General features: G+C 38.8%; 1 protein-coding gene across 1 annotated transcript; it reads left to right on the plus strand.

Moving 5' to 3' along the window:
- Positions 1-869: 869 nt before the first annotated feature.
- Positions 870-24,390, plus strand: dennd3a (DENN/MADD domain containing 3a). The gene is made up of 30 exons (XM_015010602.2): positions 870-1,065; positions 4,484-4,585; positions 4,740-4,886; positions 4,971-5,112; positions 5,333-5,448; positions 5,535-5,665; positions 5,832-5,943; positions 6,046-6,165; positions 6,267-6,365; positions 6,448-6,567; positions 6,916-7,031; positions 7,734-7,889; positions 7,976-8,072; positions 8,158-8,261; positions 9,333-9,517; positions 9,593-9,752; positions 10,241-10,397; positions 10,797-11,019; positions 12,171-12,250; positions 13,828-14,007; positions 14,095-14,265; positions 16,391-16,520; positions 16,763-16,870; positions 19,269-19,366; positions 20,895-21,049; positions 21,274-21,340; positions 21,447-21,519; positions 21,614-21,723; positions 21,817-21,954; positions 22,998-24,390. The coding sequence occupies exons 2-30, from the start codon at positions 4,505-4,507 to the stop codon at positions 23,217-23,219; spliced, it is 3,798 nt and encodes a 1,265-aa protein (XP_014866088.2). The 5' UTR covers positions 870-1,065; positions 4,484-4,504; the 3' UTR covers positions 23,220-24,390.
- Positions 24,391-25,693: the final 1,303 nt, after the last annotated feature.

Raw genomic sequence — 25,693 nt, forward strand, 5'->3', positions numbered from 1 at the left:
TGTGGTTCTTTGTTTCCTAAACAACCTTTTTTCCATTCTTAATGTACATGTAGGTTAAGTTATAAAAAGGCAGGAAGAAATTATTGAAGATATCATGAATATACAGAAGTTAAAAGTGCAACATTTGCCTGAAACCAGAAAAAGACACTTTAGTTCAAGTGTTTAAAAGTTGTTCCAATAATAATATTGGAACTGACTTTGTTAAACCCAAGGTGACGTAATCTCCAAAACTGTGGTGCTGTGACATAAATTAGTGAAATAAAAGCACGCTTTTTAATACATTGAAAAGCCAATAATTGAAAAGTAACATTTAACAACAAGGAGTAGAAGTTGGGTTTTTTAAATATTTTATTGTTTCTAAAATCTTCATAATTTTAAATGAAGCTTCTTCAGTGATTCTTTTTATCAAAAGGATCTACGGCGACATCTGGTGGCAATTTGATGTCATCACAGATACATAGATTTAAATTGGTATACTTTGGGTGTACGTAGGGTAGGTCTAAACACATTTAAAATTTTCAAAGAGGAAATATTTTTCCCCTGAATGTATTAGTTCGTTGTAAATTTTAAACCAATGTAATGTAACATATCTTGGGGTTAGATTAAACCAACAAAGAAAACAAACATTTTTGAAATATTAACCGAAAGTAAGTAAACCAAATGGCAATAACTTACCTCCCTAACTAAAGTAAACAGGAAAAAACTAGAACAAAACTGAAGCTACCTTGTAGCACATATACAGTACAAGTTTGAATGATCTTAAATAATAAATATGCAGTACCTTAAAAATGCAGTAGGTGGCGACATTTCAAAACATATAGTCATCTTTCTCATTGGGAGCTAAGCTTTTATTTTGACAGAGCACGGGAAAACAGTAGGGTCGTATCGTTGCTAAGTTTGATAAATCAGCGGTAAACCAGGGTGAGTGTCTGTGAATTTTGAATCAGAGCGTACAGGAAAGTTTGTGAAGTTTTTAAACGGCTTTATGACCGCGAACAATGGCTGTGTTGGCAAGCTAACCAAATGTCGGAACCGAACCCAATGGAAATGATCGAGTAATATAAGGTTAGTCACTTTTTTTTCAATATGACTTGGTCTGTCTTAACTCACGTCTCGCTTTTATTTTGTCATAGTTCATGCAGTTAGCATTGTTTAGGTAGAGTAATTGCAGAAAACTGTTAACCTGTTGGTACTTTCTGGTTTAATTTGTTTTGTTTGTTTGAAAATTGTATTTTAGTTAAACGATTTGGCTAATGGAGCCATATGTTTCTCAAACAATACAGAGAACTAGAGAAGCCAAAGGTAGTTTCTGCTTTTATAATATGCACGGTTTGTTTTTTGTTTTTTGTTTTTTTGTTTTTTTTAAAGGACATTGTTTTGAAACCTAAACATGTAAATAAGCCCTTTTCTGGTACTTCTCCCTCGATGATCACTAGGACACATCGTGAAGTTTATTTTTCCTCATTAGCCTGTAAAAACATCCATAAAACCTTTGTCTGGTGTCTATTAAAGGGGCATGTCGCTCGCTTTTAAGAGGTCGACCTTCTTCCTGTGTCTCAGGGGGTTTTGTCTGTCATGAAGTTATGAGGTCGCTTATAAAGTCAGAGTTGGACACTTTTACCATTTAAAAAAATAAGGAAACTAATTGTTCAATATATTCAAGTGTTTTTTTTTTTGTTTTTTTTATTTACAAAAATTTTTGCTGTAAAAATTGGGGGGTGGGGGGAATGTGATACCGATTTTTGGAACAAGTTGTTAACTCTCCCGAGGATCAGAAAACCTAGAAAAAAAAAATCTTTATGACTTTTCTCAGACTGTCAAAGAGGAAGTCTATTGTGCAACCAGTGTTTATTATTTTTCAAGTTTGCTTATAAACCATAAAGGGGGGGAAAAAATCGCAATATATACCTTTGTCATTGGTCTCTGACAGATATGAGGTAGAACTTGTTAAACGACTTGAATGTCCTGCAGTGTAGAGTTGCCTCCCAAAGGTGAACACCAAATTCAAGTCCCAAGTATTGTTTTTCAGTTTGTGCTGTCTGCACTCAGTGCAAACATGTTTATTGGGGGGGAAATGCATTTCCTTTACTTTGCATGTGCTCTGTGTACCTTTCTATAAAGTTCCCCCTTTAGTTTTTCATCAGGAAACTTCCTTTACCTGTATAGTGAAATTATTTTAATGCGCAAATAATCATTGCCACTATTGCAACGTTCAAAGTTCGCTTAATGAGGGGGTTTCAGGTCTATAAATGAGTTAAGTGATGTTTTTTTATTTTTTTTCGTGGCACAGCGGGGTTGTTAGTCAGAGACTGGAATGACCCGAAGACTTAGAGGGAATGCATGACAAAGGTGAAACGGACAGTATGTTGAAATAAGAATAATGATAGAAATTAAGTGACTGGCTTTAGGAAGAGAAATACATGTAGAAACCGAAAGGGAAACCAGCAAGACATGAATAAAAAATTCGATAGAAGGAATATTTAATAAGATGAAAAGAAGGCTAATGTTTAAACTTCTCAGTTTCAGCCTTTAGTTGAAGCTAATACAAGTCCGATGTTCACAGATGACCTGTGGTATGCTAACAGACTTACAGGATATGTTTCTGTGTTTAGCGCTTTTTACATCATTTCCTCAACCTGGAAGATGGTAAAAACCTGCAAATAAAGCTTGAATTAAAAAAAAATATATATATTTTATTTTTTTTGCTGTAGCACTGTCGTGACCGGCATTTTTAAGAAAAGTCCCACTTTTAATTCAAAACATTTATTTAGTGGTTGTAAAAAAAAAAATCCTTTGTGAAAGAACAGAAAATAACCCCTAAAGCTTTTAGTGGCACCCATCTCATTTCCTGGAAAATAAAAGTAACCTTAGCATTTTTTTGTAATGTATAATTTGTTCCTTTATGCTAGTTGCACTAAGATCCAATGTAAAACAAGCTTGTTTTTCTAAAATAAAGACATTTTGAAAAGGAGAAACATCACAACAAATCACATTAAATATGAAAACTTGAATGAAAATTAGTAATGAAGATTTTCATCAACTAAATGACCAGTATATTCTTGAAAAGCCTCAAAAGGTGCGTCACTGTCACGGTAAAGATGCCTCCAGATCAGTATGCCCTTTTACCAATTCATAGCCCCATTTTCTACCAACATGTTACCAGTCTTCTTTCCCTACTTCCTACTTTCTACTTCCTGCACATACTTTCATACATTTAAACAAACCATGTCCTCCTCATACGCTAAATCACATAAAAGACATTTATTTTTCATTGTAAGTATTTTCATAATTTATTGAGGTCAGTTAGAACAACATTTCATATCTAAGGTATGTTGAAGTGAAATTGTACTTGACTATTTGAAAGTGTTTGCCCAGTTGGTGCGAGTCTCTAGAATCTGTAATGAATAACTCATGACTTCATCTTCTAGTGGGGTATAAATAGGATTTGACACAGAGGTCTTGACTGACTTATCTGAACTTTCACCATTTGGAGCAAAAAATGTAAAGGCATAAAACAACTGGAATTGTGACAAACAAGGCATGGAAAGAGCCCACGTTTATCTTCCTGACATAAATGTGGATTTGGATAAATTCTACTGGAATTTTAACTGTAACCTTTTACATTCGCCAGATGAGGTTTTCATGTGGATTTGGTGTTTAAAACAAGAATGCAGCCTTTTCCATAACGCTCAAAACTGGTTATTCTTGTGTGTTTAGGAAGAACAGGGAGAGCAAAACTTTTGATTGTAGTGCTCCTACAGTAACAAAACCGATTGTAAATTCTTCTATAAAATAGCTTATCATACTGCAATAAAATATAAATATGTTTTAGCTAGTGTCCAGGATGCTTTATGTTACCAGTGATTTTAAGTATGAAAATCCGTATGAAAAGGACGTCAGCGCCAGAGAATCTAAAAGGGGTTCAGTGACGGTAATTTGGTAGCGGTTGTGGTTTCGATTCCTCTGGTGAAACACTTGGTTTAATGCACCAGTGGGTAACCCTGTGACACAGCTGCTCTGTGGATGCAATGCTGCGTGTAAATCATGAGAGAAAAGGTGCTTGCAGTTTTTAATAGACTCATGTTATGTTTTGCAAATATAATCAGTGCAGCTGTTTGTGTCTTATGTAAAACTCTTTGAAGGTTTCTTTTTTTTTTTTTTTTTTAATTATTGTTAAAAGAGTGATCAATTAGCCATCACAGCAGCTCTACCTTGCTCTGTTCGGTTTGTCACAGTGTAAACGGTGAGCTATCAATTTGAAATATCAGTTTCCAAACTGTTTTCATAACAGATATGAAAACGGATGCAGGATATTTTAGCTGTGTTCTGTTTTAAAATAACTCTGGATTAATATGTCGTGCTGATTTTCAAGGACAATTTGTATTCAAACAATGCAAAATATTACATTATTAGTGACGCAATCTCATCAAAATGTCTCCAAGTGTATGTAAGTGTGCTGCTGTGTGTGTGTGTGTGTTTCTAGGAGTGTGTGAACTCTGATGTGATGGCGGAGCTCCCATCTGGGCTCCTGGAGGCCTGTGTAGTGGTCGGAGCTCCCAGCGATAAGCTTCGAGAGTTACCGCAAGTATGTATGCTCAAAAACGAACTGGGATGAAAAATTTGATCAGTTTTTTTTTCGATTTCCAAGCTGCATCATCAAGTTTGTGATTATAAAAACATAATGACTTATTCTTATCATACAGCTACAACAAGTAATACGATTTCGCAATCCCTTGCAGCACACAAAGTCAAGTGAGCTCCCCCTGCTGGATCCTGAGGTACTGCAGGTCCATGCTCCGCCGTTTGTTTCCATAGAGGCCAACTCGAACCACGTCATTGGTCCAGCTTTCAGCCGTGTGCAGAGGAGGAGAAGTTTCATTAAAAAGGTTTGTTTCGTTAACTAATTTCTTAAAAATTAAATAGAAATCATTCGAGCCAAATGCCTTTTTTTTTTCTTCTGTAACCTGCAGAAGAGGCGAGATCGTGCTGCGGAGGGCGTGTCTAATGGAGATTCAAGCAGTCGTCACGAAGCATCGCCGGTACCGGCAACGGAGGACATCAGTGTTCCGAAGGATCTGGACCTCATCGCTTTGCCTCAGCTCTGTTTCCCTGGTACAGCTTTCATTCAAAACCAGTTATATACTAATGTGCTTTCACAGAAGCAAAACTTAGTGCTCTTCATCGTCAGATATTTTGGACATACTTTATGCAGCTTGGTGATTGTGCACCAGCTGTGTTTACTTTTTTTTTTTTAAATAACCGCATACATACCTCCTACAGCTGAGATTATCAGTGTTTGTGTTTTATTTGGCGCCTCTTGTTTTTTGATTAGATGGTCTTCAGCTAGCCAGTGAGCAGAAAGATGACGCCTATCACTTCTTGGTTTTTACCGACCTGTTTGGCAATCGAACCCATGGAGTTGTTGTCCAATACTACAGAGCTGTGCAGGTACAAACACGCATGCAGCTTGATCAGTAAAACATTGGATATGATCAATTCGGAGTTTTACTTCTGATCCTCTTTTATCTTAACAGTCCTTTCAGGACAGTGTTTTCCAAAATGGCCACAGATGGAACGCACCCAAGTCTCGTCTGTTTGCTCCTTTTGCTGTGTGCATCATTTCAAAGTTTCCCTACTACAACGCCCTGAAAGACAGCTTGTCATGGTAACGTCATTTTGTAAATGCATTGCTTTTTGGACTACTTGATCATAATTTTACCTAAAATAATCATGTCAGATCTAATGGAAATCTCTCACATGACTAGTATAAGATGCTACAGAAAGATTCTAACATATTATCTGTAATAATGCTTATTTCTCGTCGTTGCCAGTCTGCTGGTCCAGTTGCGGACTGCGAGACAAGCGGATCTTGAAGAAACGATCAGGGAGTTTTCAGCCAAGCTGTCCCTCGTTCCCCTACCACCTCCTGGACAGCTGCATGTGGTCAGAATATATTCCTGCCTTCCTTTGCATGTTCTTTACTAAATTATACTTTCCTTCTACACCACATTATAATAGATCTAAACAATAAAATGTGTTTGTCAGTCTTTTAGTCTCCGTCCCCTTCAAGTGGTTCTCCCGTCCAGAGACGATCAGGACAGTCCCGTTGTTGACCTCAACCTTCACCTTCCTCTTCTCTGTTTCACTCACACGGCTCTGCTCCAGGTGGTTATTTCACAGCACACAGGAGAACATGAAGCCACAACACCTGTAAAAATGCTATTCTAGAACAGACTAATAAGTTTTCCCACTGCTGCGTCTTCCAGGTGCTTTCCTGCCTTCTGCAAGAGCAGAGGATTGTCTTTTTCTCCTCAGACTGGGCCAGACTGACTCTGGTGGCAGAGAGTTTGTTGCTGTACCTGCAGGTTAGGTTAACAAAATAAAAAGAAAAAAAAAAAGCTTAAAACAATATCCTTTAGTTTATCTCTTCCTGCTCCCTGCTCTTAGCCACTGTCCTGGCAGCAGCCCTACGTTCCTGTCTTGGCCCGAGGAATGCTGGACTTTCTTATGGCGCCGACCGCTTTCCTGATGGGCTGTCACATTAATCACTTTGAAGAGATTGCTGCTGTAAGTGCACCGCCACTCGTTTATTGCTTAAATTTTGCTTACCAGTGAATTACTAAATAAGTTGAATTGAAACCACTGATGCAAACTAAAGAATTCATGGTTCTGTGCTGTAAAATCCGCATCTGGTGGTAAAATGTGAGGTTTTATAATTGGTATAGTGTCTGATTTGTCCTTAGTAAACTCAAATATGGAGTTCAACAATGGCTGCTTATTCTCAGCTGTCTTCATCTTTATTCATTGACTCATTGAAGCTCAGCTCACATTTTCACAGAAGCTTTCTTTTCTGCAGACTGAGCCCTTCTCTGTTAAACTGTGCTACGTTTTACATGCGTCTATCTCTGCATTTAGGAGACAGAGGACCTGATCCTTGTGAATGTGGATGATGGTTTTATTCAGACATCATGGTCTGAAGCTGTCGACCTTCCTGCCTTACCTCTGGCTGCAGCAGAGTGCTTTATTTCAAGGTAACGCCCGCTAACCCCAATCTAAAAGCATTGCTGTAGTGCTGTTTTATTTAGTTATTGATTGAAATTTATTTGCGTAAATGTTTTTACATGGGTTAGAATGACCTAGTCAAAGTTTTAGGCTTAAATCCAGTTGGCAATATGTGCCGAAGCTGGTGTCCGCAGATGCTTTTCACCCAGCCTCAGATGTTTTTATGAAGATGAATCAACAAAACGTTTCAGCTTCTGGATGTGCACAGCTGGTAGAAACATAACTCAAAAGACTCTAAATCCACAGTTTATGTTTGCAATGAGGACGAAATTCAAGCTAGGTTGAAAGTGTGTCAGTATACCGTCGTTAAACTGCTGTCTGAGCATTTGGAAACCAAATGAACAAAACATTTCCCTAAAGGTTCAAAGGTCAGGTTTTGAAGATTATGCACACCATAAAGAACATTTAGTTTGTCTTTGCTTTGCTGATGTCTTGAATGCCTTAGATGCTCCCAAACCTGTTATGTTATAGGCCAGTTTATCGGTACTTCATCATCTGATCGTAGTTCTTTAGCGGGTAATTACTTGTGCTAAAAATGGTTTCATGACAGAAGTCAAATCTGAATCAGAGTTTAAGTCTAGGTTACCTCCTGGGGGCTTTTAAATTAGAAGAGTTGATAGTGGATATAATCCCAAACTATACTAAATTCCTTTGTGCGTTGCGTTCTCCAGGGCAGAGAGCTTACAGCTTCAGTACGATTTGGAGCTGTGCCACCTTGGGACGGGTACAGACGTCAACACCCTTCGCTCCCAGCGTAGAGGCTGGCAGCAGAAACTCAACTCCCAGATCCAAAACATCGCCCTGGAACTGGTGGTCAACATCTTCAGGTGAGGATCCACCGAAAGATTAAAATAACGAACAGAAATATCAGAAAGTCTTACACTCTACTGGCACCTTGTTTTTTCTTTGTCAGAGGAGTCCAGGACTTTTTAAACCATGAACACAGAGTTTTTAATAGTGAGGAGTTTCTTAGAACGAGGGAGCCAGACGACCAGCTGTTTTACAGAAAGGTAATTGTCGACCATTGTGAAACTAAGATGTAGACTCTCTGTCACGCACACAGACTGTGACTGACTCTGCTGGAATTGTCCTCAGGTGTTAGAGACGCACATCTTTCACTCATTCCTGCGGGACAGGCTGAACCGGAAAAGAGATTCCTTCAGCCGCATGGAGCAGATGACACAAAGCCACGCGCACCGGTATGACGCTGGTATGATGTCACAGCTTAGTGTCAGCGATAAAAATCCCAATCACTTTACTTAACACAACTTCTGGGGATATTTTTTTAAAATTACTTTCAGTTACTATGAATATCACTTATTACACCTCTTGTCCCTTCTCCATCTAAGAGATGAAAAGTTTAAAATTTTCACTTATTTTTTTAATGCAGTAAAAAAATATGAACATTTTAGTATTCTTTTCTTGCCCAACTGTGTAAAGTAGTCATTTATTGATATAAGTAAAAGGAGAAGAAGATATTAGTAATACTCTGAAGCAAAAAATATATACTTTTAAAGTTCACACGTTAAACTGTCTGACTTTTTTTAATAGTCATGATTAACGTTACAAAACATCAGGCTGTGTGGGGATTTAATCAAGAATGTAGATCCTCTAATCAACTTTGTGATCTCCGAAATGCTGCCAACATTTCCAAATCCAACATTTTGATAGATCGAGGTTGAAAAATTATATAAAATAAATAATTTGGAGCAACTTGGCTGTTCTCTGTTGAGCCTTCCTGTTTTCCTTTGGAAGTCTCGCTCTCTAGAGGGCTAAAGAAACCATGCCTCCGACTTCATTTTAAGCACCTGACTGATTTGTAAAATCATTTTCACTTTTTTTCTTAATTCAGCAATAAAATTCATACAAAGGTTGGTTACCTGGTAATCCTCAGGTGTTCTGTGCTCAGTGAGTGGAAAAAGATTGTTTTTTAGTTTCTGAATGGCTGGTAACCAGTTAGGGGCCTACCATGTTTCTGGTCCCCAGCTGATTCTTCTACATGAGTTTGGACCCTGAAATCCAAAAGAATCCCCAAACCAAGATTGTCCCAATTCTAAATTTTATAGCTGACACTGGTGATGATTTGCCATTGCCAAGCATATTGGGAGATTACACAATCCCTTTTTCCTACTGAACACTGGCTTTCTTGAGTGACATTTGATGTGGAGGAGTCGTGGTTTAAATATTTATACCTGAAGTTTCTGAAGCTTGATCAAACGACTTTCTCTCGCTGTCAAACCAAATCCTCTTCCCGACTTTGTTCTTTGCAGGAATCGTGCAATGACAGAATCCCCACGCCGCCCTCCGATGTCGGAGCTGTCCAGAGCTGGCCCTGACCGCAAACTGAGCAAGCGGCTGGGAGCCAGTCTGCCGAATCTCGACCAACCCATTAACGAATCGGTCCCGCTGAACGCAAACAGACTACTCTCCATTCGGAAGATCAGTCCCGATAGCGGTCAGCACTGGTGACTGAACTGAGAATCATTTGAATGCGATGTCGTTCCTGATTGCATGTTTTTTTTCCTCCCAGGGTTGAAGTTTCTTCAGAAACCTCTGAAGGTGTTCCGCCTCCCAGAGTTCCCGCCGCCATTAGCCTATCATTATGTTCAGAACTATTACTCTGACATGGTTGCCTCACTGGGGAAGGCTATTAATGCGACACCACCTGATGAATCTGCACTGCTGGCCAGGTATCTGCTGAAATGACAGACAGGGTTTATAGTTTCACCTGACCGGATTGTTCAAATATACTTTTCTGCTGACACTAACTGAAGAACAATCATATGATTCAGCTCTGAAGTAATGCAAATAAAAAGCAGCAATTACCCCTTTGGTTATGTAATCTTTCTGGTTGGCTCATTCCTGCCTCAGCTTCTGACTTCTAGCTTCCTTAAAGAAATTTAAAAAAAGAGGCCAAATCCGCCTTTCTGCTTTATTTTCCTCTGTATCTTTATTTAGTACAAAGCCTGCTTCCAGAAGAACAGGTTATAGCTCATGAGTCATGAAGATTTTATCATTATGTCCTTTGTTTTTGTTTGCGTTTCAGTCATTGTGAATTACTTGGCTGCTTTTCAAGATTTCAGAGCCCCTTAGTAGATTTCCTAAAGGGCTCTAGATGATAAATGAAATCCTGTTACGGTTTGTGTGTGGCTTATCCAGTCTGTTCTTCTGTGTGCAGATACCATTACCTCCGGGGTTTGGTGAACACTGTGTCCAACAGGCGTCTGGACGCATTGGAGGATTTTCATAGTCTTTATAAGACCGACGCAGAAATCTTCCCTTCTCAGATGGTTAACTCTTTAATAGACTCCCTGCCAGATGTTGAGCGCGTACAGGTCAGTTCAGACCAACGGCACTTTTTTTATTTCGTATTGAATCTATAAACTAAAACTACTGCTGAGGTCTAAATGTGTCATTGCCCTAATATTCCTACCCATTTTTAATCACATTACACCAACATGTGTCCATAATTATGAAGGGGAAGAAAAAGGGGTGTAGATGACAAATCTACACCAATCTTTTGTGGTTTTTATATTTAAATACATTTTAATATTTCCTTTTGCCTCTATCACATAACATTTAAGTAAAAAGCATTGACGATTGTGCTTGTAACGCACCAAATTAGACAAAAAGTTTTGGGATGGGCCTTTTTCATTGTATTGTATTACCAGCGGCTAACAGTGACATGGACAGCAACGCCTCAGCAGTATTGAATATCAAAATCCTCTTTGCAGGCGGACAGAAGGCCGGAGATCAAACGCCTAATCAGTCGGCTGAAGAGGGAACAGGAGCGGGAGCGCGCGACCCAGGGCACGGGACAGGAAGACGCAGCAGTAAAGCGTTTCCAGCTGCCGAAAAAATACATGCACTTGGAGGAGTTTGTGAAATGTGTCCAGGAGTCTGGCATCGTAAAAGACCAAGGAACCATTCACAGGCTGTTTGATGCTCTCACCGTAGGTAAGGAGCAAACTTTTTTTTTCTGTACTTGTTACATGTGTGTTTGGCTTGATTACAGTTAATGAGGGATAACCAGCAATAAACATTGTTTATTGCTAGTTTGTACTTTAGTTTATGGTTGTTTTATAAACTCCGAGGTTTTGGACTACTTGCTCTTAACTATTGTCTGCAGGAATCTTTCTGCTGTGCCCTTTCTTTTGCTTTTTCAGGCAAACATTTATTTCTTGGGTTAATGGTTGACTTGGCCCTTCTGAAGAGTTTCTCACATACATTTTTAAATTAAACCAAGGCCTTATATAAGCTTTGTTCTACTCCAGCATTCGTGTGCTTGTTTTACACATCCTGCAAATGTTTCCATATGGAACTAACTTGAATAACAACACTTGAAAGTAGCTCTGCTTTGTCTTAGAATATTCAATTTTTTTTCAACATTGAACTTCTTCTTCACAATATATTTGCAAAGTTGTGGAAAAACAAGAAAAAAGTGCTTAAAAAATGAATTCATGGTGGAGTTTTCCCAGAGATGCAACCCAACCTTTTTCCTCTGCTTTCTATTTTTAAACTCACCTGTCATAGGTAATTGAGTTTTTTTTATTTTTATTATTGGAGTGTTTGGAAACACTCTCAGACATCTATGGAAGTAGATAGCCGGGACTCGAGTTAAAAATTAAAAGGTTACGATGTCTTTAAAAATCTGAACGCTGTCAGATTCTCAGTTCACATCACTAGCGATCCCATGCTGTCTCTCCTTTCAAGTGGTGGCACTAAGCTGCTTAATTGGTGCTTTTAACTCAGCAGAGGATGTATAGTATTAAATTTAGTTGACTTGACTTATCCCACACGGCTAAAAATTACATGGTTGTGTCTCGGTGGATGAGAGCACACACAGCTGCTGTGTTGATGTCGCGCTGAAGGCCGGCTCCAGCTGCTCACTCTGCAGGCGTGCTGGCACATCAAACGGCCTGAAAGAGAAAGAAAAACGCATCTTAGCCACCGACCAGATGTTTGGACACGTTTGTGTGCAACAGAGTTCTTCAAACACGACTGCTCTGTCGGTAGATTTAAGAAAAACAAAATGTGGCTCAGCTCGGTATTCAACCAGTGTATTTTTGGGTGGTGTGTGTGTGTGTGTGTGTGTGTGCGTGCTGCAGGTCACCAGAAGCAGGTTGGTCCAGACTTATTCAGAGTGTTTTACACCATCTGGAAGGAGACTGAGGCCGAGGCTCAAGAGGTCTGTACCAAAAATGAAATGTGTTGATATCCATACCTGTGACAGGAGAGAACTTTGTAGAAAATATTTTAATTTGTCAATTACTGACGTGTGTTTTTTTTATTTTTTTATGTGCGAGTAAATGTTTAGAGAAATTCCCAAAGCAATTTATTTTTCGCTTGTTCTGCACGAGGTCTCTGCTTTCTTTTTGCTCCGCATTCACTAAATACATACCAACATGCCCATCAGGCCCAGCTGACGCGAGCAGCCTGCTCCTATTTTTCCGTCACGTCGTGTTTGTTCTTGTCTGCAGATGCTAAAACGGCAAACACAGAAATGATTTCTGAGATAGAGAAGCATGCTGCCTCACAGTGACCTCTGGGTACAAGGAAGAGTGAGACACTCCTCAAAAATACTTTTGAGAACAATGCCTGTCTTTATCAGGGAGGAATCAGGTTGGCAGTGGTGTTTGTAAGTGAACAGAAGATGGAGATATTTGTGACGCATGGCTGCAAATTGTTAAAGACAGCAGGATGTTTCATCCATTTTACTGATTTGTTTCAAGATAAAAAGCATTGACTGAAGTAGGATCAGATTGCTTTATCATTGGACGTGGCACATAAATTTAGTAATAGTAATTAGTAATTTTAAAATAGTAATTTTCGGGTAAAGCGTTAAAAGTTTCTGATTGATTCGCAGTTAAGTTTTCGACTGAATAAATGAAAAGTGTTGTAACTTCTAGTGCAGAATGCTCAACCTATAAGACCGGCAATGCAGACAGCAGGTTGCTTCTTCTCCCTTATTTTCCTCTTGCATCCTACAGCTTTTATCAGATGGTGTTTATTTCATGCTGTTTCCATGTCCCTAATCGCTCCAGTCATGGAGGAGCAACAGCAGTTTGCATAAATATGGCCAGATTTTTCCCTAAATGAATGCAAATGTTCAGTTTATATGTGAAAATAATATGTTAGCCCATTTGTGTTATACAAGTTTAAGATCCTTTTTGTGTAATTTGATAATTGGATGATTAGATTCATATTTTTCCCCTCATGTTTATCATTTAAAAAAGCAAAATAGAAAATATTAAGTCCTTGAGTTTAATTAGATATTTCTAGTGGTCTCTGAGAACTTGCATAAGATCTCTTTGAAGACTTTTCTTTTAAATATTAAATATTACACCGGCGATTACAGGTTCCTGCGTAGATATTCACACCACATGATCTTTTCTTGTACATGATGCCATATTACAACCTTAAGCTTTATTTGATTTTATCTACAATAACAGCACGAGGTGGTGCATAGTTGTAAAGGATATACGGCTTAATTATTTTTCTAAAAATGCAAATCTGAAAAGTGGCATGGATATATATTCCCAAACAAACCAACTGTGACTGTCATTTTTCTTCTCTTCCACAATAATTCATCACTTTGTTGGTTTATTGTTTGAAATCTCAGTAAAACAAAAGGGTCAATAGTTTCAATGAAACAGAATGAGAAAAAGTTCCAGGATTTATTTTTTTTAAGACTTGATTAGATAAATTTGGTGATGGATTTTCCTGGATGTAATTACTGTATATTTTTTTCTATTTGTTTTTAAGGTGTGTCTGCCGGCATCCGTGCTGGAGCACATTGATGCTGCCGAATGTGTCTTCAAGCTGTCGTCCTCCGTCAAAACGAGTCGTGGTGTGGGGAAGATCGCCATGACTCAGCGTCGGCTTTTCTTGCTGACCGACGGACGGCCGGGATACGTGGAGGTGGCACAATATCGAGACTTGGAGGTGAGAGGAAAAACCGAGAATAAACAACAAGAGCCAGTAAATAAGAATTAAAAAAAAGAAAAAACGACAACAACTCTTTGTTGACAGGAAGTGAGGGTGTCCTCTGCTCCCTTCCTGGTTCTACGCATCCCCAGCCTGAAGATCCGTGTTCATGGAAGGAAGGAGACATTCGAGGCGAACCTGAAAACGGAAACTGAGCTGTGGAATCTGATGATCAAGGAGATGTGGGCAGGACGATCAATAGCTGACCGACACAAGGTAAAGCTTTGGTCTAGGAGGGCGTGTAAGTGCAACTGGCAAAATTATAAAACTCTGCAGGAGAAAAATGAAAGTGGGAAATGAAACACCCTGTCAAGATCAATTATTGAGTTATTTGTCGCCTTTATTGCCTTGTTTTTATCTCGATGTATGTGCACATGTACACACACATGAACTGCAGTGACCTGTGTGGGTGTGGCTGAAATTCTGTCAGGCGCAGATGACCAAAAATATGCATGCTTTAGCAGCAGGAGGAGGTTTTCCTTTTTGAAACCGGACATTGTAGCTGAAACACACATTTTCATTTTCTTTCGTCTGTTAACTCGCCACCTGAATTGAACAATCTCAGTTCCTCTTATCTGTGCTGTGCACAGTCTGCAAGGTGATCATTGATACACATGGCAGTGTTTTTATATGTTTTATAAGCAGCACTGATTAAAAAAAACTCTTGTAACTAATCAGCCAACAAAAGACATTAGACAGCATGAAAAGAGCAATTGCCCGATCACTTTTTACTTTATGTAAAAACTGAGGTTAAATAACACTTTTTTAAAGTGTTGACTTTTTAAAAATAAAACCAAAGTTGTTGTTGTACCTGTATGCTGTAGATTGTCTATTTATTAGAAATAATTTAACGACAAAGTCAGCATTGGAAAAGTTCTGCACAACTTAGACAAGTTAGTGTCGGTTGTATTTCTAAGTATTATACTTTTAGGTGAGAATTTTCACTTGCATGCACCAGAGTGGCCTATAATAAACAATGCTTATATAAGGACTGATTAAAATTAGCCTTGATAAATTTATATTGTGGCAAAGTTGGAGCAGTATTTGTCAAATCCACCGTACATCTTTGCATCTCTGAAACTCTAGGCAAACACACAACAGTGTGATGGAAATTAAAATGAGTTGCCAAAACTTATTTGATACATGATTTCTTAAACTAAAACTATATTATATCATATATCCTGAATTACATATTCTGAGAAGTGAGCTTAATATGGATTAAAGTTGATGTATGACCCACTTTTATCACAATTTAAAATGTATCCCGATGTCTTAAATTAATCTTGGCAAACAGGATTTGCCATTTTGTTTGGCCAATTTTAATATCCAAACATTAATAACTAGAATCCCAGATACCAGAGATCTGATGTTGTAAACTAAAAAGGAAAAAAAAAAACTATTAGCAAATTTTGTAGTATCATTCAGAGCTGCGCAATACACTAAGTTACAATCATAGTTACTATATAAATGTGTGCAGTGACAAAATGGATTTATTTAGTTCACTCTTATGTTTCAAGTGCCATGCATTCACAGTTTGCATGCTATTCACCACTCTTGCTGTTTACATTTGACGTGGATGACAATGGCTGAGATGTGAAAGCATGCAGAAGGTGGCGGGGACACTGTGTGGTTTAAAGAAAAAAATGTGAAAAATGTGGGTCAGTATTAATAAAACATTGGAATATTCAATCATAAATGCCGTAGTTTTCGGACTATAATCCGCTACTTTTTCCCCACGCTTTGAACCATGCTGCTTGTAGCCCGGTGCGGCTTTTCTGCGGATTTTTCTTCAACCACCAGGGGGCTCTTTAGCAGGAAGTGAATCATTGGAAGTCAAAATTGGAAATCAAAGAAGAAAGCGCTAATTTTCATTTGGAACAAGCACATGCTAGCAGCAGGCACAGCAGAGAAATGTTTTCAAACTCATATGATGCAGCTTTTAAGTTGAGGGCCATCGAACTGGCAGTACAGGAGGGAAATGGAGCCGCTGCACGGAAACTCGGCGTGATCGAAACCACGGTTTGGCTTTGGAAACGGAGGGCTGCGTCCTTAATAAACCCAGCAGGTTTATTGGAAAACCGAGAGCGGCAGATACCAGCGGCTTATATATGTGCGTTTCCAGTTTTTGTTTTTTTGTAGCTGCGACTTATAGTCTGGTGCGCTCTATAGTCCGGGAAAATACGGTATTTTTTAAAACATTAAGTCCTATCTCTGTTAGGTCAAATTTTTAATTGTTTGGTTTCATTCTTTCTTCTTAAATATGTACAAACGGCAGGTAAATTAAGGTTTTCTTTTTGTTTTGTTTCTTTACTTATTACATCTAAAATATCTTTGTCTCCAGGATCCACAATACATGCAGCAGGCTCTGACCAACGCCTTGTTGATGGACGCTGTAGTGGGCAGCCTTCAGAGCAGCAAAGCTATCTATGCTGCTTCTAAACTCGCTTACTTTGACCGCATGAGTCTAGAAGGTGAGATATCTCTTTCTCCATGCCACACTACTGCGTTTGCTTTTGTTATTATTGCATTTCTTATCTGTTTTCAGTCACATAACAATCTTGCTAAACCCTTTGCTCATAGAAGCTTTATCACGTAATGCGTCATCTGGAAGTTTTTTTTTTTTGTAGTTATTGGTGCTTGAAAGCGCTTCCTGTTGCATCACCATGCAGTCATCCCATTAAAGGTTAATTCCTTCTGTTTTATGCGTCTCCAGCTCAGATGATGGTTCCCAGCACAACTTCAGAGACACTGAAGCATAAAATAAACCCGTCAGTGGAATTTGCCGTACCCCAGGCTGTAGATGTGTTGCTGTACACTCCAGGTACACACACACACACACACGCACACACACACACACACACACACACACACACACACACACACACACACAAATAAAGCAGTCTCTACAGCATTCCTGTTGACACTGTGGTGACAAGTGTCAGGTTTCTCTGGTCTCTGATTGGTCCACAAGGAAGTCTGGGTTTTGATTGGTGGTTTTTCAGCAGTAGAAGTGTTTTGTAATCTTACATTGCATTGTGCCCTCCTCCCCCACTGACTGACACAATTAACAATTACTGATTATGCAGTTAACCTTTGGTTTACAATCAGCTCTTACATTTACGGGAAAAGCGTGTATGTGCACATTACATTTTCCAGCAGCACTAGTTCCTCCTCGTCCGGTCTCCCTGTTTGGGAAAGTGCTAAACTGAAAGGCATTTGTCAAATTCATTGAATATTGTGAAAACGCTGAATTAAAAGGAAGCCTCCATTTCAGAGCTTTTCAAAAGTTCCTAGTTGTTGTCAGTTTAAGCTAAAGGTTTTGGACAAGCCTGTATTTCAGCCCATAAATGTTTGAGTATGTTTCTTAACACGCCCATTTTTAAGCGACAATCCTCAAGAGCTTCTTTCCTGCATGTTCATGTTTCCCTGATCCATCATAACTGATTTAAATTAAAAGGTCTGTATGTTTTTCCATGACTTTGGGATGCGGAGGTGATGATCCAGCCATTTGAATCAGGGTCTAATCTAAAAAAAAAAAACAAACAAACAAAAAAAAAAAACTATAAAAGATAATGGTTCATATGAGAATTGCTGCTCTAAACTCACGTTGGATTTTTTTTTGACTCCACTGCAAACTAAATATAAATGTCTTCCTTTGCAGACCAGCAGGAAGCTCTGCAGCCTGAGAGTGACATTGAAATGAATTATTTCAGATTCATTTTTAGACACAGGAAAACAGGGGGAATTATTAGACATTGTTAGGCTAATGCTAACACTATTCACACAAGGTCATTCAGAGAAAAAGTATATTAACACAATAAATTTATTAAAAGAACACTCATTAAACTGAAAAAAAATGTAAGTTGAAACATATCAACAAATAATGATATAAACTAGTAAAAAAATGTTTTACAAGTAGGAGTAAGCAATAGTTTTTTGTGTCTTGTTTCCTGAAAGTTTTTGGGAAATGAGGAGTATACAAACAATTATTTACATTAAATTAAAGAAAATTCCCACACATCTATATATTATATTAATATTAAGGTAATAATTGATAGAGACTCATTTGTTAACAAGAAAATATTTAAATGTGTGTGTCGTAACACAGAAAAGTGTCCCGAGAATGGAGCCCTGAGGAGCGCCTCATGTGCTGGATGTGTGCCCAGATTCATGACGTCTTAAAGAACCAAAAAATGTGAAGTGACTTGTAGCGACATTAGCTTAGAAACATATGAGGCTTTTCTGTTTATATTTAAAGATTTTGTTAGACGCTTGGCAGCTGTTCCAGTTTTTCCAGCTTTTTTTATTCTGTAACTTCACCTCTGTGTCTGTTTCAAAACGCTTCACATTCCAGCTGATTTTAGATCATTCTTGTTGTTTATTCATCACTTCTGGTTTGTTTGTTTTTTGTGTGCTCCTCTGGCATTTTTGTGCAGACGTTTAGAAACCTATTGCATCAAAATACTCTTCTGGTAAACCTTTGACTGGTCAATCTAAACTTCTGTTGACCATTAAACATGACTTGTGACTTTTTTTGTTGTTGTCTTCTCGTCTTTGTGGGTGGTACACTGTTGCTATACGGTCGCGGGAGGCTAAAAAGGAGCAACAAAGGCTGTGGCCTTTAGTTTGCAGCCATCTGGGGCCACTCAGAAACAAGCTGGTGGCAGACCTACCACCAACTCAAATACACTCATGTGAATGACAAACACAGCCCCTCCGTGGCAGCCTTCTCTTTGCTGAAAAGGACACATCTAGCTATTCATGTCTGTCTCCCTGAGCTAGCCTCTCCCGCTTGAATATAGGTCACTGAATTGAGTTTCTGGCCCAGGACCAGTTTTCTCACCCCCTCATTCCTCACCACTCCCTTCTCTCAGTGACTACGTTTCTCTCTCTCTGCTCCCCTTATGAAACGCAGGATGTTGCTCTCTCTCTTTTTATTCCAGCAGCAGTGAATATGTAGGAAAAAATGTGACCGTTAGATCAAGCCAGGGTGGAGTCAGACCGCTTGAGAGTACTGCAGAGCATGAAGGGTTTTGACTCAAACTGTCTAATGGTCACACACCTAAATGGAATCTGGTGCAGTTGCAGGAAACATTTTTTTTTTTACCTCATTCTTGTATGGTTTTTATCATTCTGTTTCTAATAAGTGTCTTTGGTGAAAGTTTTTTTTTTTTTTAAATCAATAAATAACGTATAAATGCTGCTTGTGTGTGTTTCAGGTCAGTTATGGGTGTCTGTGGGTGGAGGGAAGGTGATGGTCTATGATGCATCCAGCTGGTCCCTCATACAAACCTGCCAAGTCGGAAATGCAAGACTGGTAAGAGAAACCAGCAGCATGCTGGTGATTTTCAAGTTGACAGTTTTTTTTTTTTCTTTTTACAGAAAAGCTTCTTAAAAACAAAAGAAATCACACCCTCTGTTTTCTGTCAAAGAGCGTAAGCCGTCTTTAGTCATAGCGGATATTGTTTTTCAGTGCTGATGTTTGGGACAGACACACCTTTTGACTCTGCTTAATAGTAAAATTTTAAATATATTCTGCATGCTCTCTACGCTTTGTTTGAGAATGCAGTCATTCTCAATAAAATCTTGTTTCAAAGGGAGGACATGGATTTGTTGGGATTCAATTTTTGAGTAATTATTCCAAGCTCTTTGATTTGGTACTATATAAAACCAAACTAAAGGAACAGATTATCATCCCTGCTTCTCTATACTACCACAGTGTTGTCTCATCTGCCCTCACAGACATATAAAGTGGAGTTGCATGCAGTTCTTAATCCATGGGTTTAATGTGATGCCGGGACTCACTTTGCAGATGTAGCAGCTTAAGCTCATCTAGGGAAGCTTTTTCACAGTTTTTTGGAGTGCGTTTGTGGACATTTTTGGCCAGTCATTCAAAAGCTCATCAGTGGGGTCAGACACTGATGTTGGACGAGAATCACTGTCACAGTCTATGCTCTTATTTATTCCAAAGGCAGGGTCAGGACTCTGCAGGCCGTTCAAATGATTGCAAATCTTTTTTTATGATGCAATAAAACCACTTGTCTAATTTTTTAGACGTTGTGGTTGTAAAGAAAATGCTAATCTATTTTGGGAAGGTTGGTATGCATCAAGCAAAGAAAATATCTAAGGAAATTGCTGAAAATTGGATTAAGAACTATCCAATGAATTATAAGCAAACTGAATTGATGGGGAACCATCATCTTCACTAGTCAAAGTAGGAACATTTCCAAACACAATGCAAAGAGGAACTCAAAGAACTGGGACTGAACTTCTGTGTAGCTTTAGGAAAACCAGTGATGAGTGAGGCCAATAAACAAAAGAAGGCTTCAGTTTGCTGGTAATCAAAAATATTTGACTCCGGAGCCAGACAGGTTCAGCTGTTATCCATCAGACCTGCCACTGAAATCAGATACAGATGAAGCAGTTTTTCCCTCTGCCTTTTTTTTCTTTCATTTTCTTTTACTTGTTGCAGAAACTTGCATGTTATCATTGTGAGGTAAACATTCACCAGAAACGGAGAGAGAAGTATCTCCTTAGGACTTTTTTATCCTACCTCTGTCTCTTGGAAAGAAAAAAAAAAAAATCAGAGGTGTATGGTTTTTTTTTTAAGCACTCACGCCACCTGGTGGAGAATATATGTATTTGTGTGAATGAGCTTAACTTTTTAAAATGCGAGTCGACTCTGTTTGTGTTATCTGTTAAAACTCCCAAATTCCTTCAATAGATTGAATATTATTACAATTAATCTGACAGCATTAAAAACACAAAATATTCTTTGACTGAAGGAAACGAATAAATAATTATATTAATCCTGAAGCTTATCATCTGGGTTTGTGTGTTTTCAGAACTGCATGCTGGGAGTTGACAGAGATCAGGTCTGGATGGGCTCTGAGGACTGCGTCATCTACATCATCAGCCTGGTGTCCATGGTCTGTAACAGGCAGCTGACTGAGCACAGGGCAGAGGTCACAGGACTCGCACTGGACAACGAAAAATACTGGTGACACCTCGTCTATAACTTCTAAATATATATTTATATATATATATTTTTTAAACGTATCACTGATTATTTAACACAAGAGCATCATCAGAGGCTGATAGTTTGATTGTTCTAATCTTAGATGTTGAAATCTAATTTATTAATATACATTTCTCTAAAAGATGCACATGTTCTGTAAAAATGCATCCTGGATAAATGTGTGAAACGTGTGCCGTCATGTTCAGCCACAAGGTGGCGTACTCCTGCAGTGCGGAGGGAACCGTCATGGCGTGGGAAGTCTCCACTCTGCAGGCGAGTGAAAAATCAGCCGGTTGCTTCCCTTCTCAGTCAGAATCTGGATGAATAAACATTTCCCAGGTGAATCTCACGCTGTGGATTTACTCGACTTGTCTTGTAGGTGAAGAGACATTTTCGTCTCTCCTGCGATCGCCTGCAGTCGGTCTACAGCTGTGGTGGAGTTCTCTGGTGTTGTGAGTTTCTTTTCTCAATAAAGCAAGACGAATGAAGCATGAATGGGCTTCTTCTCTAAATTACTGACTGTGTGTGTTTTCTCTCTCTCCTAAGGCGCTAGGGACGGCATAATGGAGGTCTGGAGGAACGGTACATTGAAACAACATATAAATCTGCCCGAACAACAGAGAGTCACGTTTAGCTCTGCTCTGCTGATAACTGAGGTAGCACACAGACAGACAGTCTGTTATTATTACTGTGTTCATGTATTTCAAGTGTGTAAATGTTTGACATCGTCCTCCCTGTGTTTGTATTAGAGCGAGGAGCTTTGGAGTGTGTGTGTCGACTCTGCAGAGGTGTATATCTGGCACGTTAAAAACACCAGCAGACCTATCAACCGCGTGATGCTGCAGGACTGCACTGGATGCTACTGCATGATTCAAGTCAAAAACCAGGTTCATTCACAAACAGACTCATATTGTGAACAAAGATAATAAAAAAGCATTTGTCTCTACAGACTTCAGACTTTATAAAACTAGTGTTTTTTTATATTGGTTTTACTCCCAAATAAAACCAGATTTATGATCAATCATTTTTGCCACAATTTTGTGTGCATTGTTCGCATTTGCTGATCATTCGGTGAACGTTTTGTGACCAGGAAGTGCTTGAATGCAACATGACATCCACATTTCTGATTTCATCAAATGCACCACCATTCTAAAACAACCATCCATCCCTTGTCCCTTAGTGGGGCCAGGAGGTGCTGCTGCCTCTCCAGCTAACGTTCGGGGCGAGAGGCGGGGTTCACCCTGGACAGGTCGCCAGTCTGTCGCAGGGCGACACAGAGACACACAACCATGCATACACACACTCACACCTAGGGGCAGTTTAGAGACACAAATTAACCTGACAGTCATGTTTTTGGACTGTGGGAGGAAACCTGAGCACCTGGAGAGAACCCACCATGCACAGGGAGAACATGCAAACTCCATGCAGTTGCAAGGCAACAGCTCTACCAACTGCGCCACTGTGCAGCCCTAAAACAACCAATGAAAAGTTTTTGTCGGTATGCTAGGGGGTAGAGATGAGACGTGGTGAGAGAGGCTCTGGAGTGTTTCGGATGAGTTTTTTGGACTATAAAAAAGTTGTGTGAGCAGATCCAAGACCTTAGAGGGTTATTAAAAAGGATCCTCTAAGAATATGAAGAAGGGTGCAACATAGACCCTGGAGGAACACCTTTTAGTACTGTAAGTGGAGGTGATGTAGTTTCCTGTCAGCTAAATAATTTCTAAACCAGTTCAGCACTGATTCTTACCGTATCAAATCTGTTTAGTAGAAGTTTCTGGCCTAACAAAACAACACTTCAGCTAAATTAACAAATAAACCAGTCTGATCACTGTCCAATGAGTCTATTAAATAATTTGAAAGTGGCTTAATACTTCAGTGATTTGGGACAGGGAAAGTGTAACCTGCTCCCTCTCTCCGTCTCTCTGACCAGGTATGGGTCGGGGGTATGGGCCGTAGCTCCACCAAGGGGAAGATTTACATCCTGGACACGGAGCGCTACGAGGTTCTGAAGGAGCTCCACGGCCATATCGACAAGGTGACGGCGCTCTGCTCGGCTGAGGACCGCTACGTCCTCAGCGGAGCCGCCAAGCACGACGGGAAAGTCGCCATCTGGAAGGTGGAGGATCGAGGACTGGACTCCAGCAAATGTTAGCTCTGTTAAAACTAATGTGGATCTTCTCGTGAACAATGAAGGTTAAAAAAAAAAAATACAGAAAAATGAAGGGAAGCCCAATAAAGACTGATAAATGAATGAAGGAATTACATGTGAAGCATCGAGTTTATATGAATTCGGCAACTTTAAGCCTTTTTCTAAAACTTATGTTGGCAATACTAACACAACTGACACTTTTGTAAGTTTTTAGCAAAGACGGACGACTGAAACACAAAGTGTGCCGATGGGTATTTACTCCAAAGTGTCTCACTTTAGATTCTACATACGTGTTTGTTATGCAAGGCCATGTGCAATCCGAGGACGTTATGTGCGTTTAGCTTCACCTCATGCTGTGTGCGTGACGTGGAAATCTGCAGCTCCAAGGAGTCAAAATACCATGAAAATACAGAAGAGGCTGGAGATGTCAGCAGCACTGTGGGAAAGCCCCTACAGCGGTGCTTCAATACGAGGATGCATGGTGATGGGAACTGGAGTCGACGAATACGTCGGAGCATCTTGAGAACTTGTGCGCACGCCTACCGCTTAGAAAAGTATTCAGCCGTGTCACATTCTGCCACGTAACAGCCACAAGCATTGATGGGTTTTATCGGGATTTTGTTTTTATGGATTACCATAATTGTCCTGCTCGAATGAAAACCTTTTTTATACATGTAACAGATTTCCATGCAGAGGAAAAAAGTTATTTCACTTCACAATTGTCTACTGCTTTGTATTTGTCCAATAAAACAAAATGAAGTACATTGTTTGTGGTTGCAATGTGGCAAAATATTAACTAAAACACAGCTTTCTTTCCTCTTATTTTTTAAATGTATTTATTTTTCTGCAATGCATTGTATACCGTGTGATGTAGTTGGTTTGTAGTTAAAGGGACCAGAAAATGTTGAATTTTTCACATGTTTAACATTCAGATGTTTATAACATGCCTGTAAAATGCTTCAATTGTTGGAGTTTTTTTTTTCTCATATTGGCTGTTTAATCTCCCCAGATTCATATATTTCATTATTATTTTTTATTTATCTGCTGTATCTAAATGCGTTCTATTTATATGCATTTTTTAATTTCATTTACTTCGCAAAGACATAATTGGGTAAGTTGTGGCCAAAACTATTCAAGTTTTTAACCAATAGTAAAAATACTTTTTAAAACAAAACATGTACTGCTTTTTTATTATTATTAACCTAATTTTTACAAAATATTTTGGAAGATATTTGTCCTTTTGGGTCTGCCATACAACTAACACAGCATGTCAGAAACAGGATTTGATAAAATTGTGATTTAAAAAAAAATTCAATCAAACCCTGAAGAAGAAAAACTCATTTACAACCTTTGACTTTTAAAATCAAGATAATTTGATTTATGAAACAGGACAGTAATAGAAAATGCACCAGCAGTCTACCACTAACAGGCTAAAAACACAAAATTAATGCAGTTTTGAGGGATTTAGTAAAAGTCTGGTCTTAAATTCAGCTGTTATGCTGTTGAATCACCTTAAATATGCAGCTTTCAGTCTAAATATATCCTCCATTGTTGCTAAATTAAAATACTTTCACAAATAAGAGTGGGACAAAATACCACTAGTGGTATGTCAGTTATTGCATAGTATCAAGTGGAGTATTTATTAGGTTTATGGGGGCATATAATTGTCATATAGTGGCAAAAACTGATTATTAGTATCGAGATTATCACTGATATTAAACTTAGTTTGTTGATCTGTGTTGAAAATAGAGTAAAAAGAGATTTGCTAGAAACAAACTTTTTCCACGTGGCTTCAAATTTTTGGAAGCATATAAAATGCCAAACAAAAAAAACTAACATTCACAAAAAAAATCTTAGTTTTAAATAGATTACACAAATACCCATAAAATGAAATGATCAAAATGGGAAATTTCGATCAACTTAGACGACTTGATTGTTTAACCAGCTCTATCAATAATCACTTACATTATTTTAATGGCATCATTGTGAATTTTATATATTAAGTGGCAGTTGGTTGATTTAGACACCGTTGTTTACAGCTGTACTGTGAAAAAGTGGTATATTTATTCAAGCAATGTGATAATCTCCTTCTGTCCAATGCCTACAATGCACTTTCTAATATTTATCAGTAGAGGGCGCAGTTTTACCAAGAAGGAACGAAATTGGTCCAACATTTCGTAGCTTCAGACCTGCAGAAAAGTCGGTCATCTATTGAGTCTGCATGCATTTCTACAAAGTCAAGTAAACATGCTTACAGTGACGTCACAAACAGTATCAACAGCTTCAAATCGTCCACATAAACGTACTTGGAGTAGATAGCATGTTTTTGTGTCAGTTTGCTCATTTTTCATTGACTTTACAAATCATGCCAGCTTTAATTCAAAGAACTGCCCTCCAGGAAGAAAACGAGCTGCTCAGCTCACTGCTGCAGTCTGCACGGTGGAAGACAAAACAAAGTCAAAACAGACAAATCCCGC

This window comes from Poecilia mexicana, unplaced genomic scaffold, assembly GCF_051168715.1.
Source record: "Poecilia mexicana isolate PSO_F unplaced genomic scaffold, ASM5116871v1 scaffold_11, whole genome shotgun sequence".
Classification (NCBI taxonomy): Eukaryota; Metazoa; Chordata; class Actinopteri; order Cyprinodontiformes; family Poeciliidae; genus Poecilia; species Poecilia mexicana.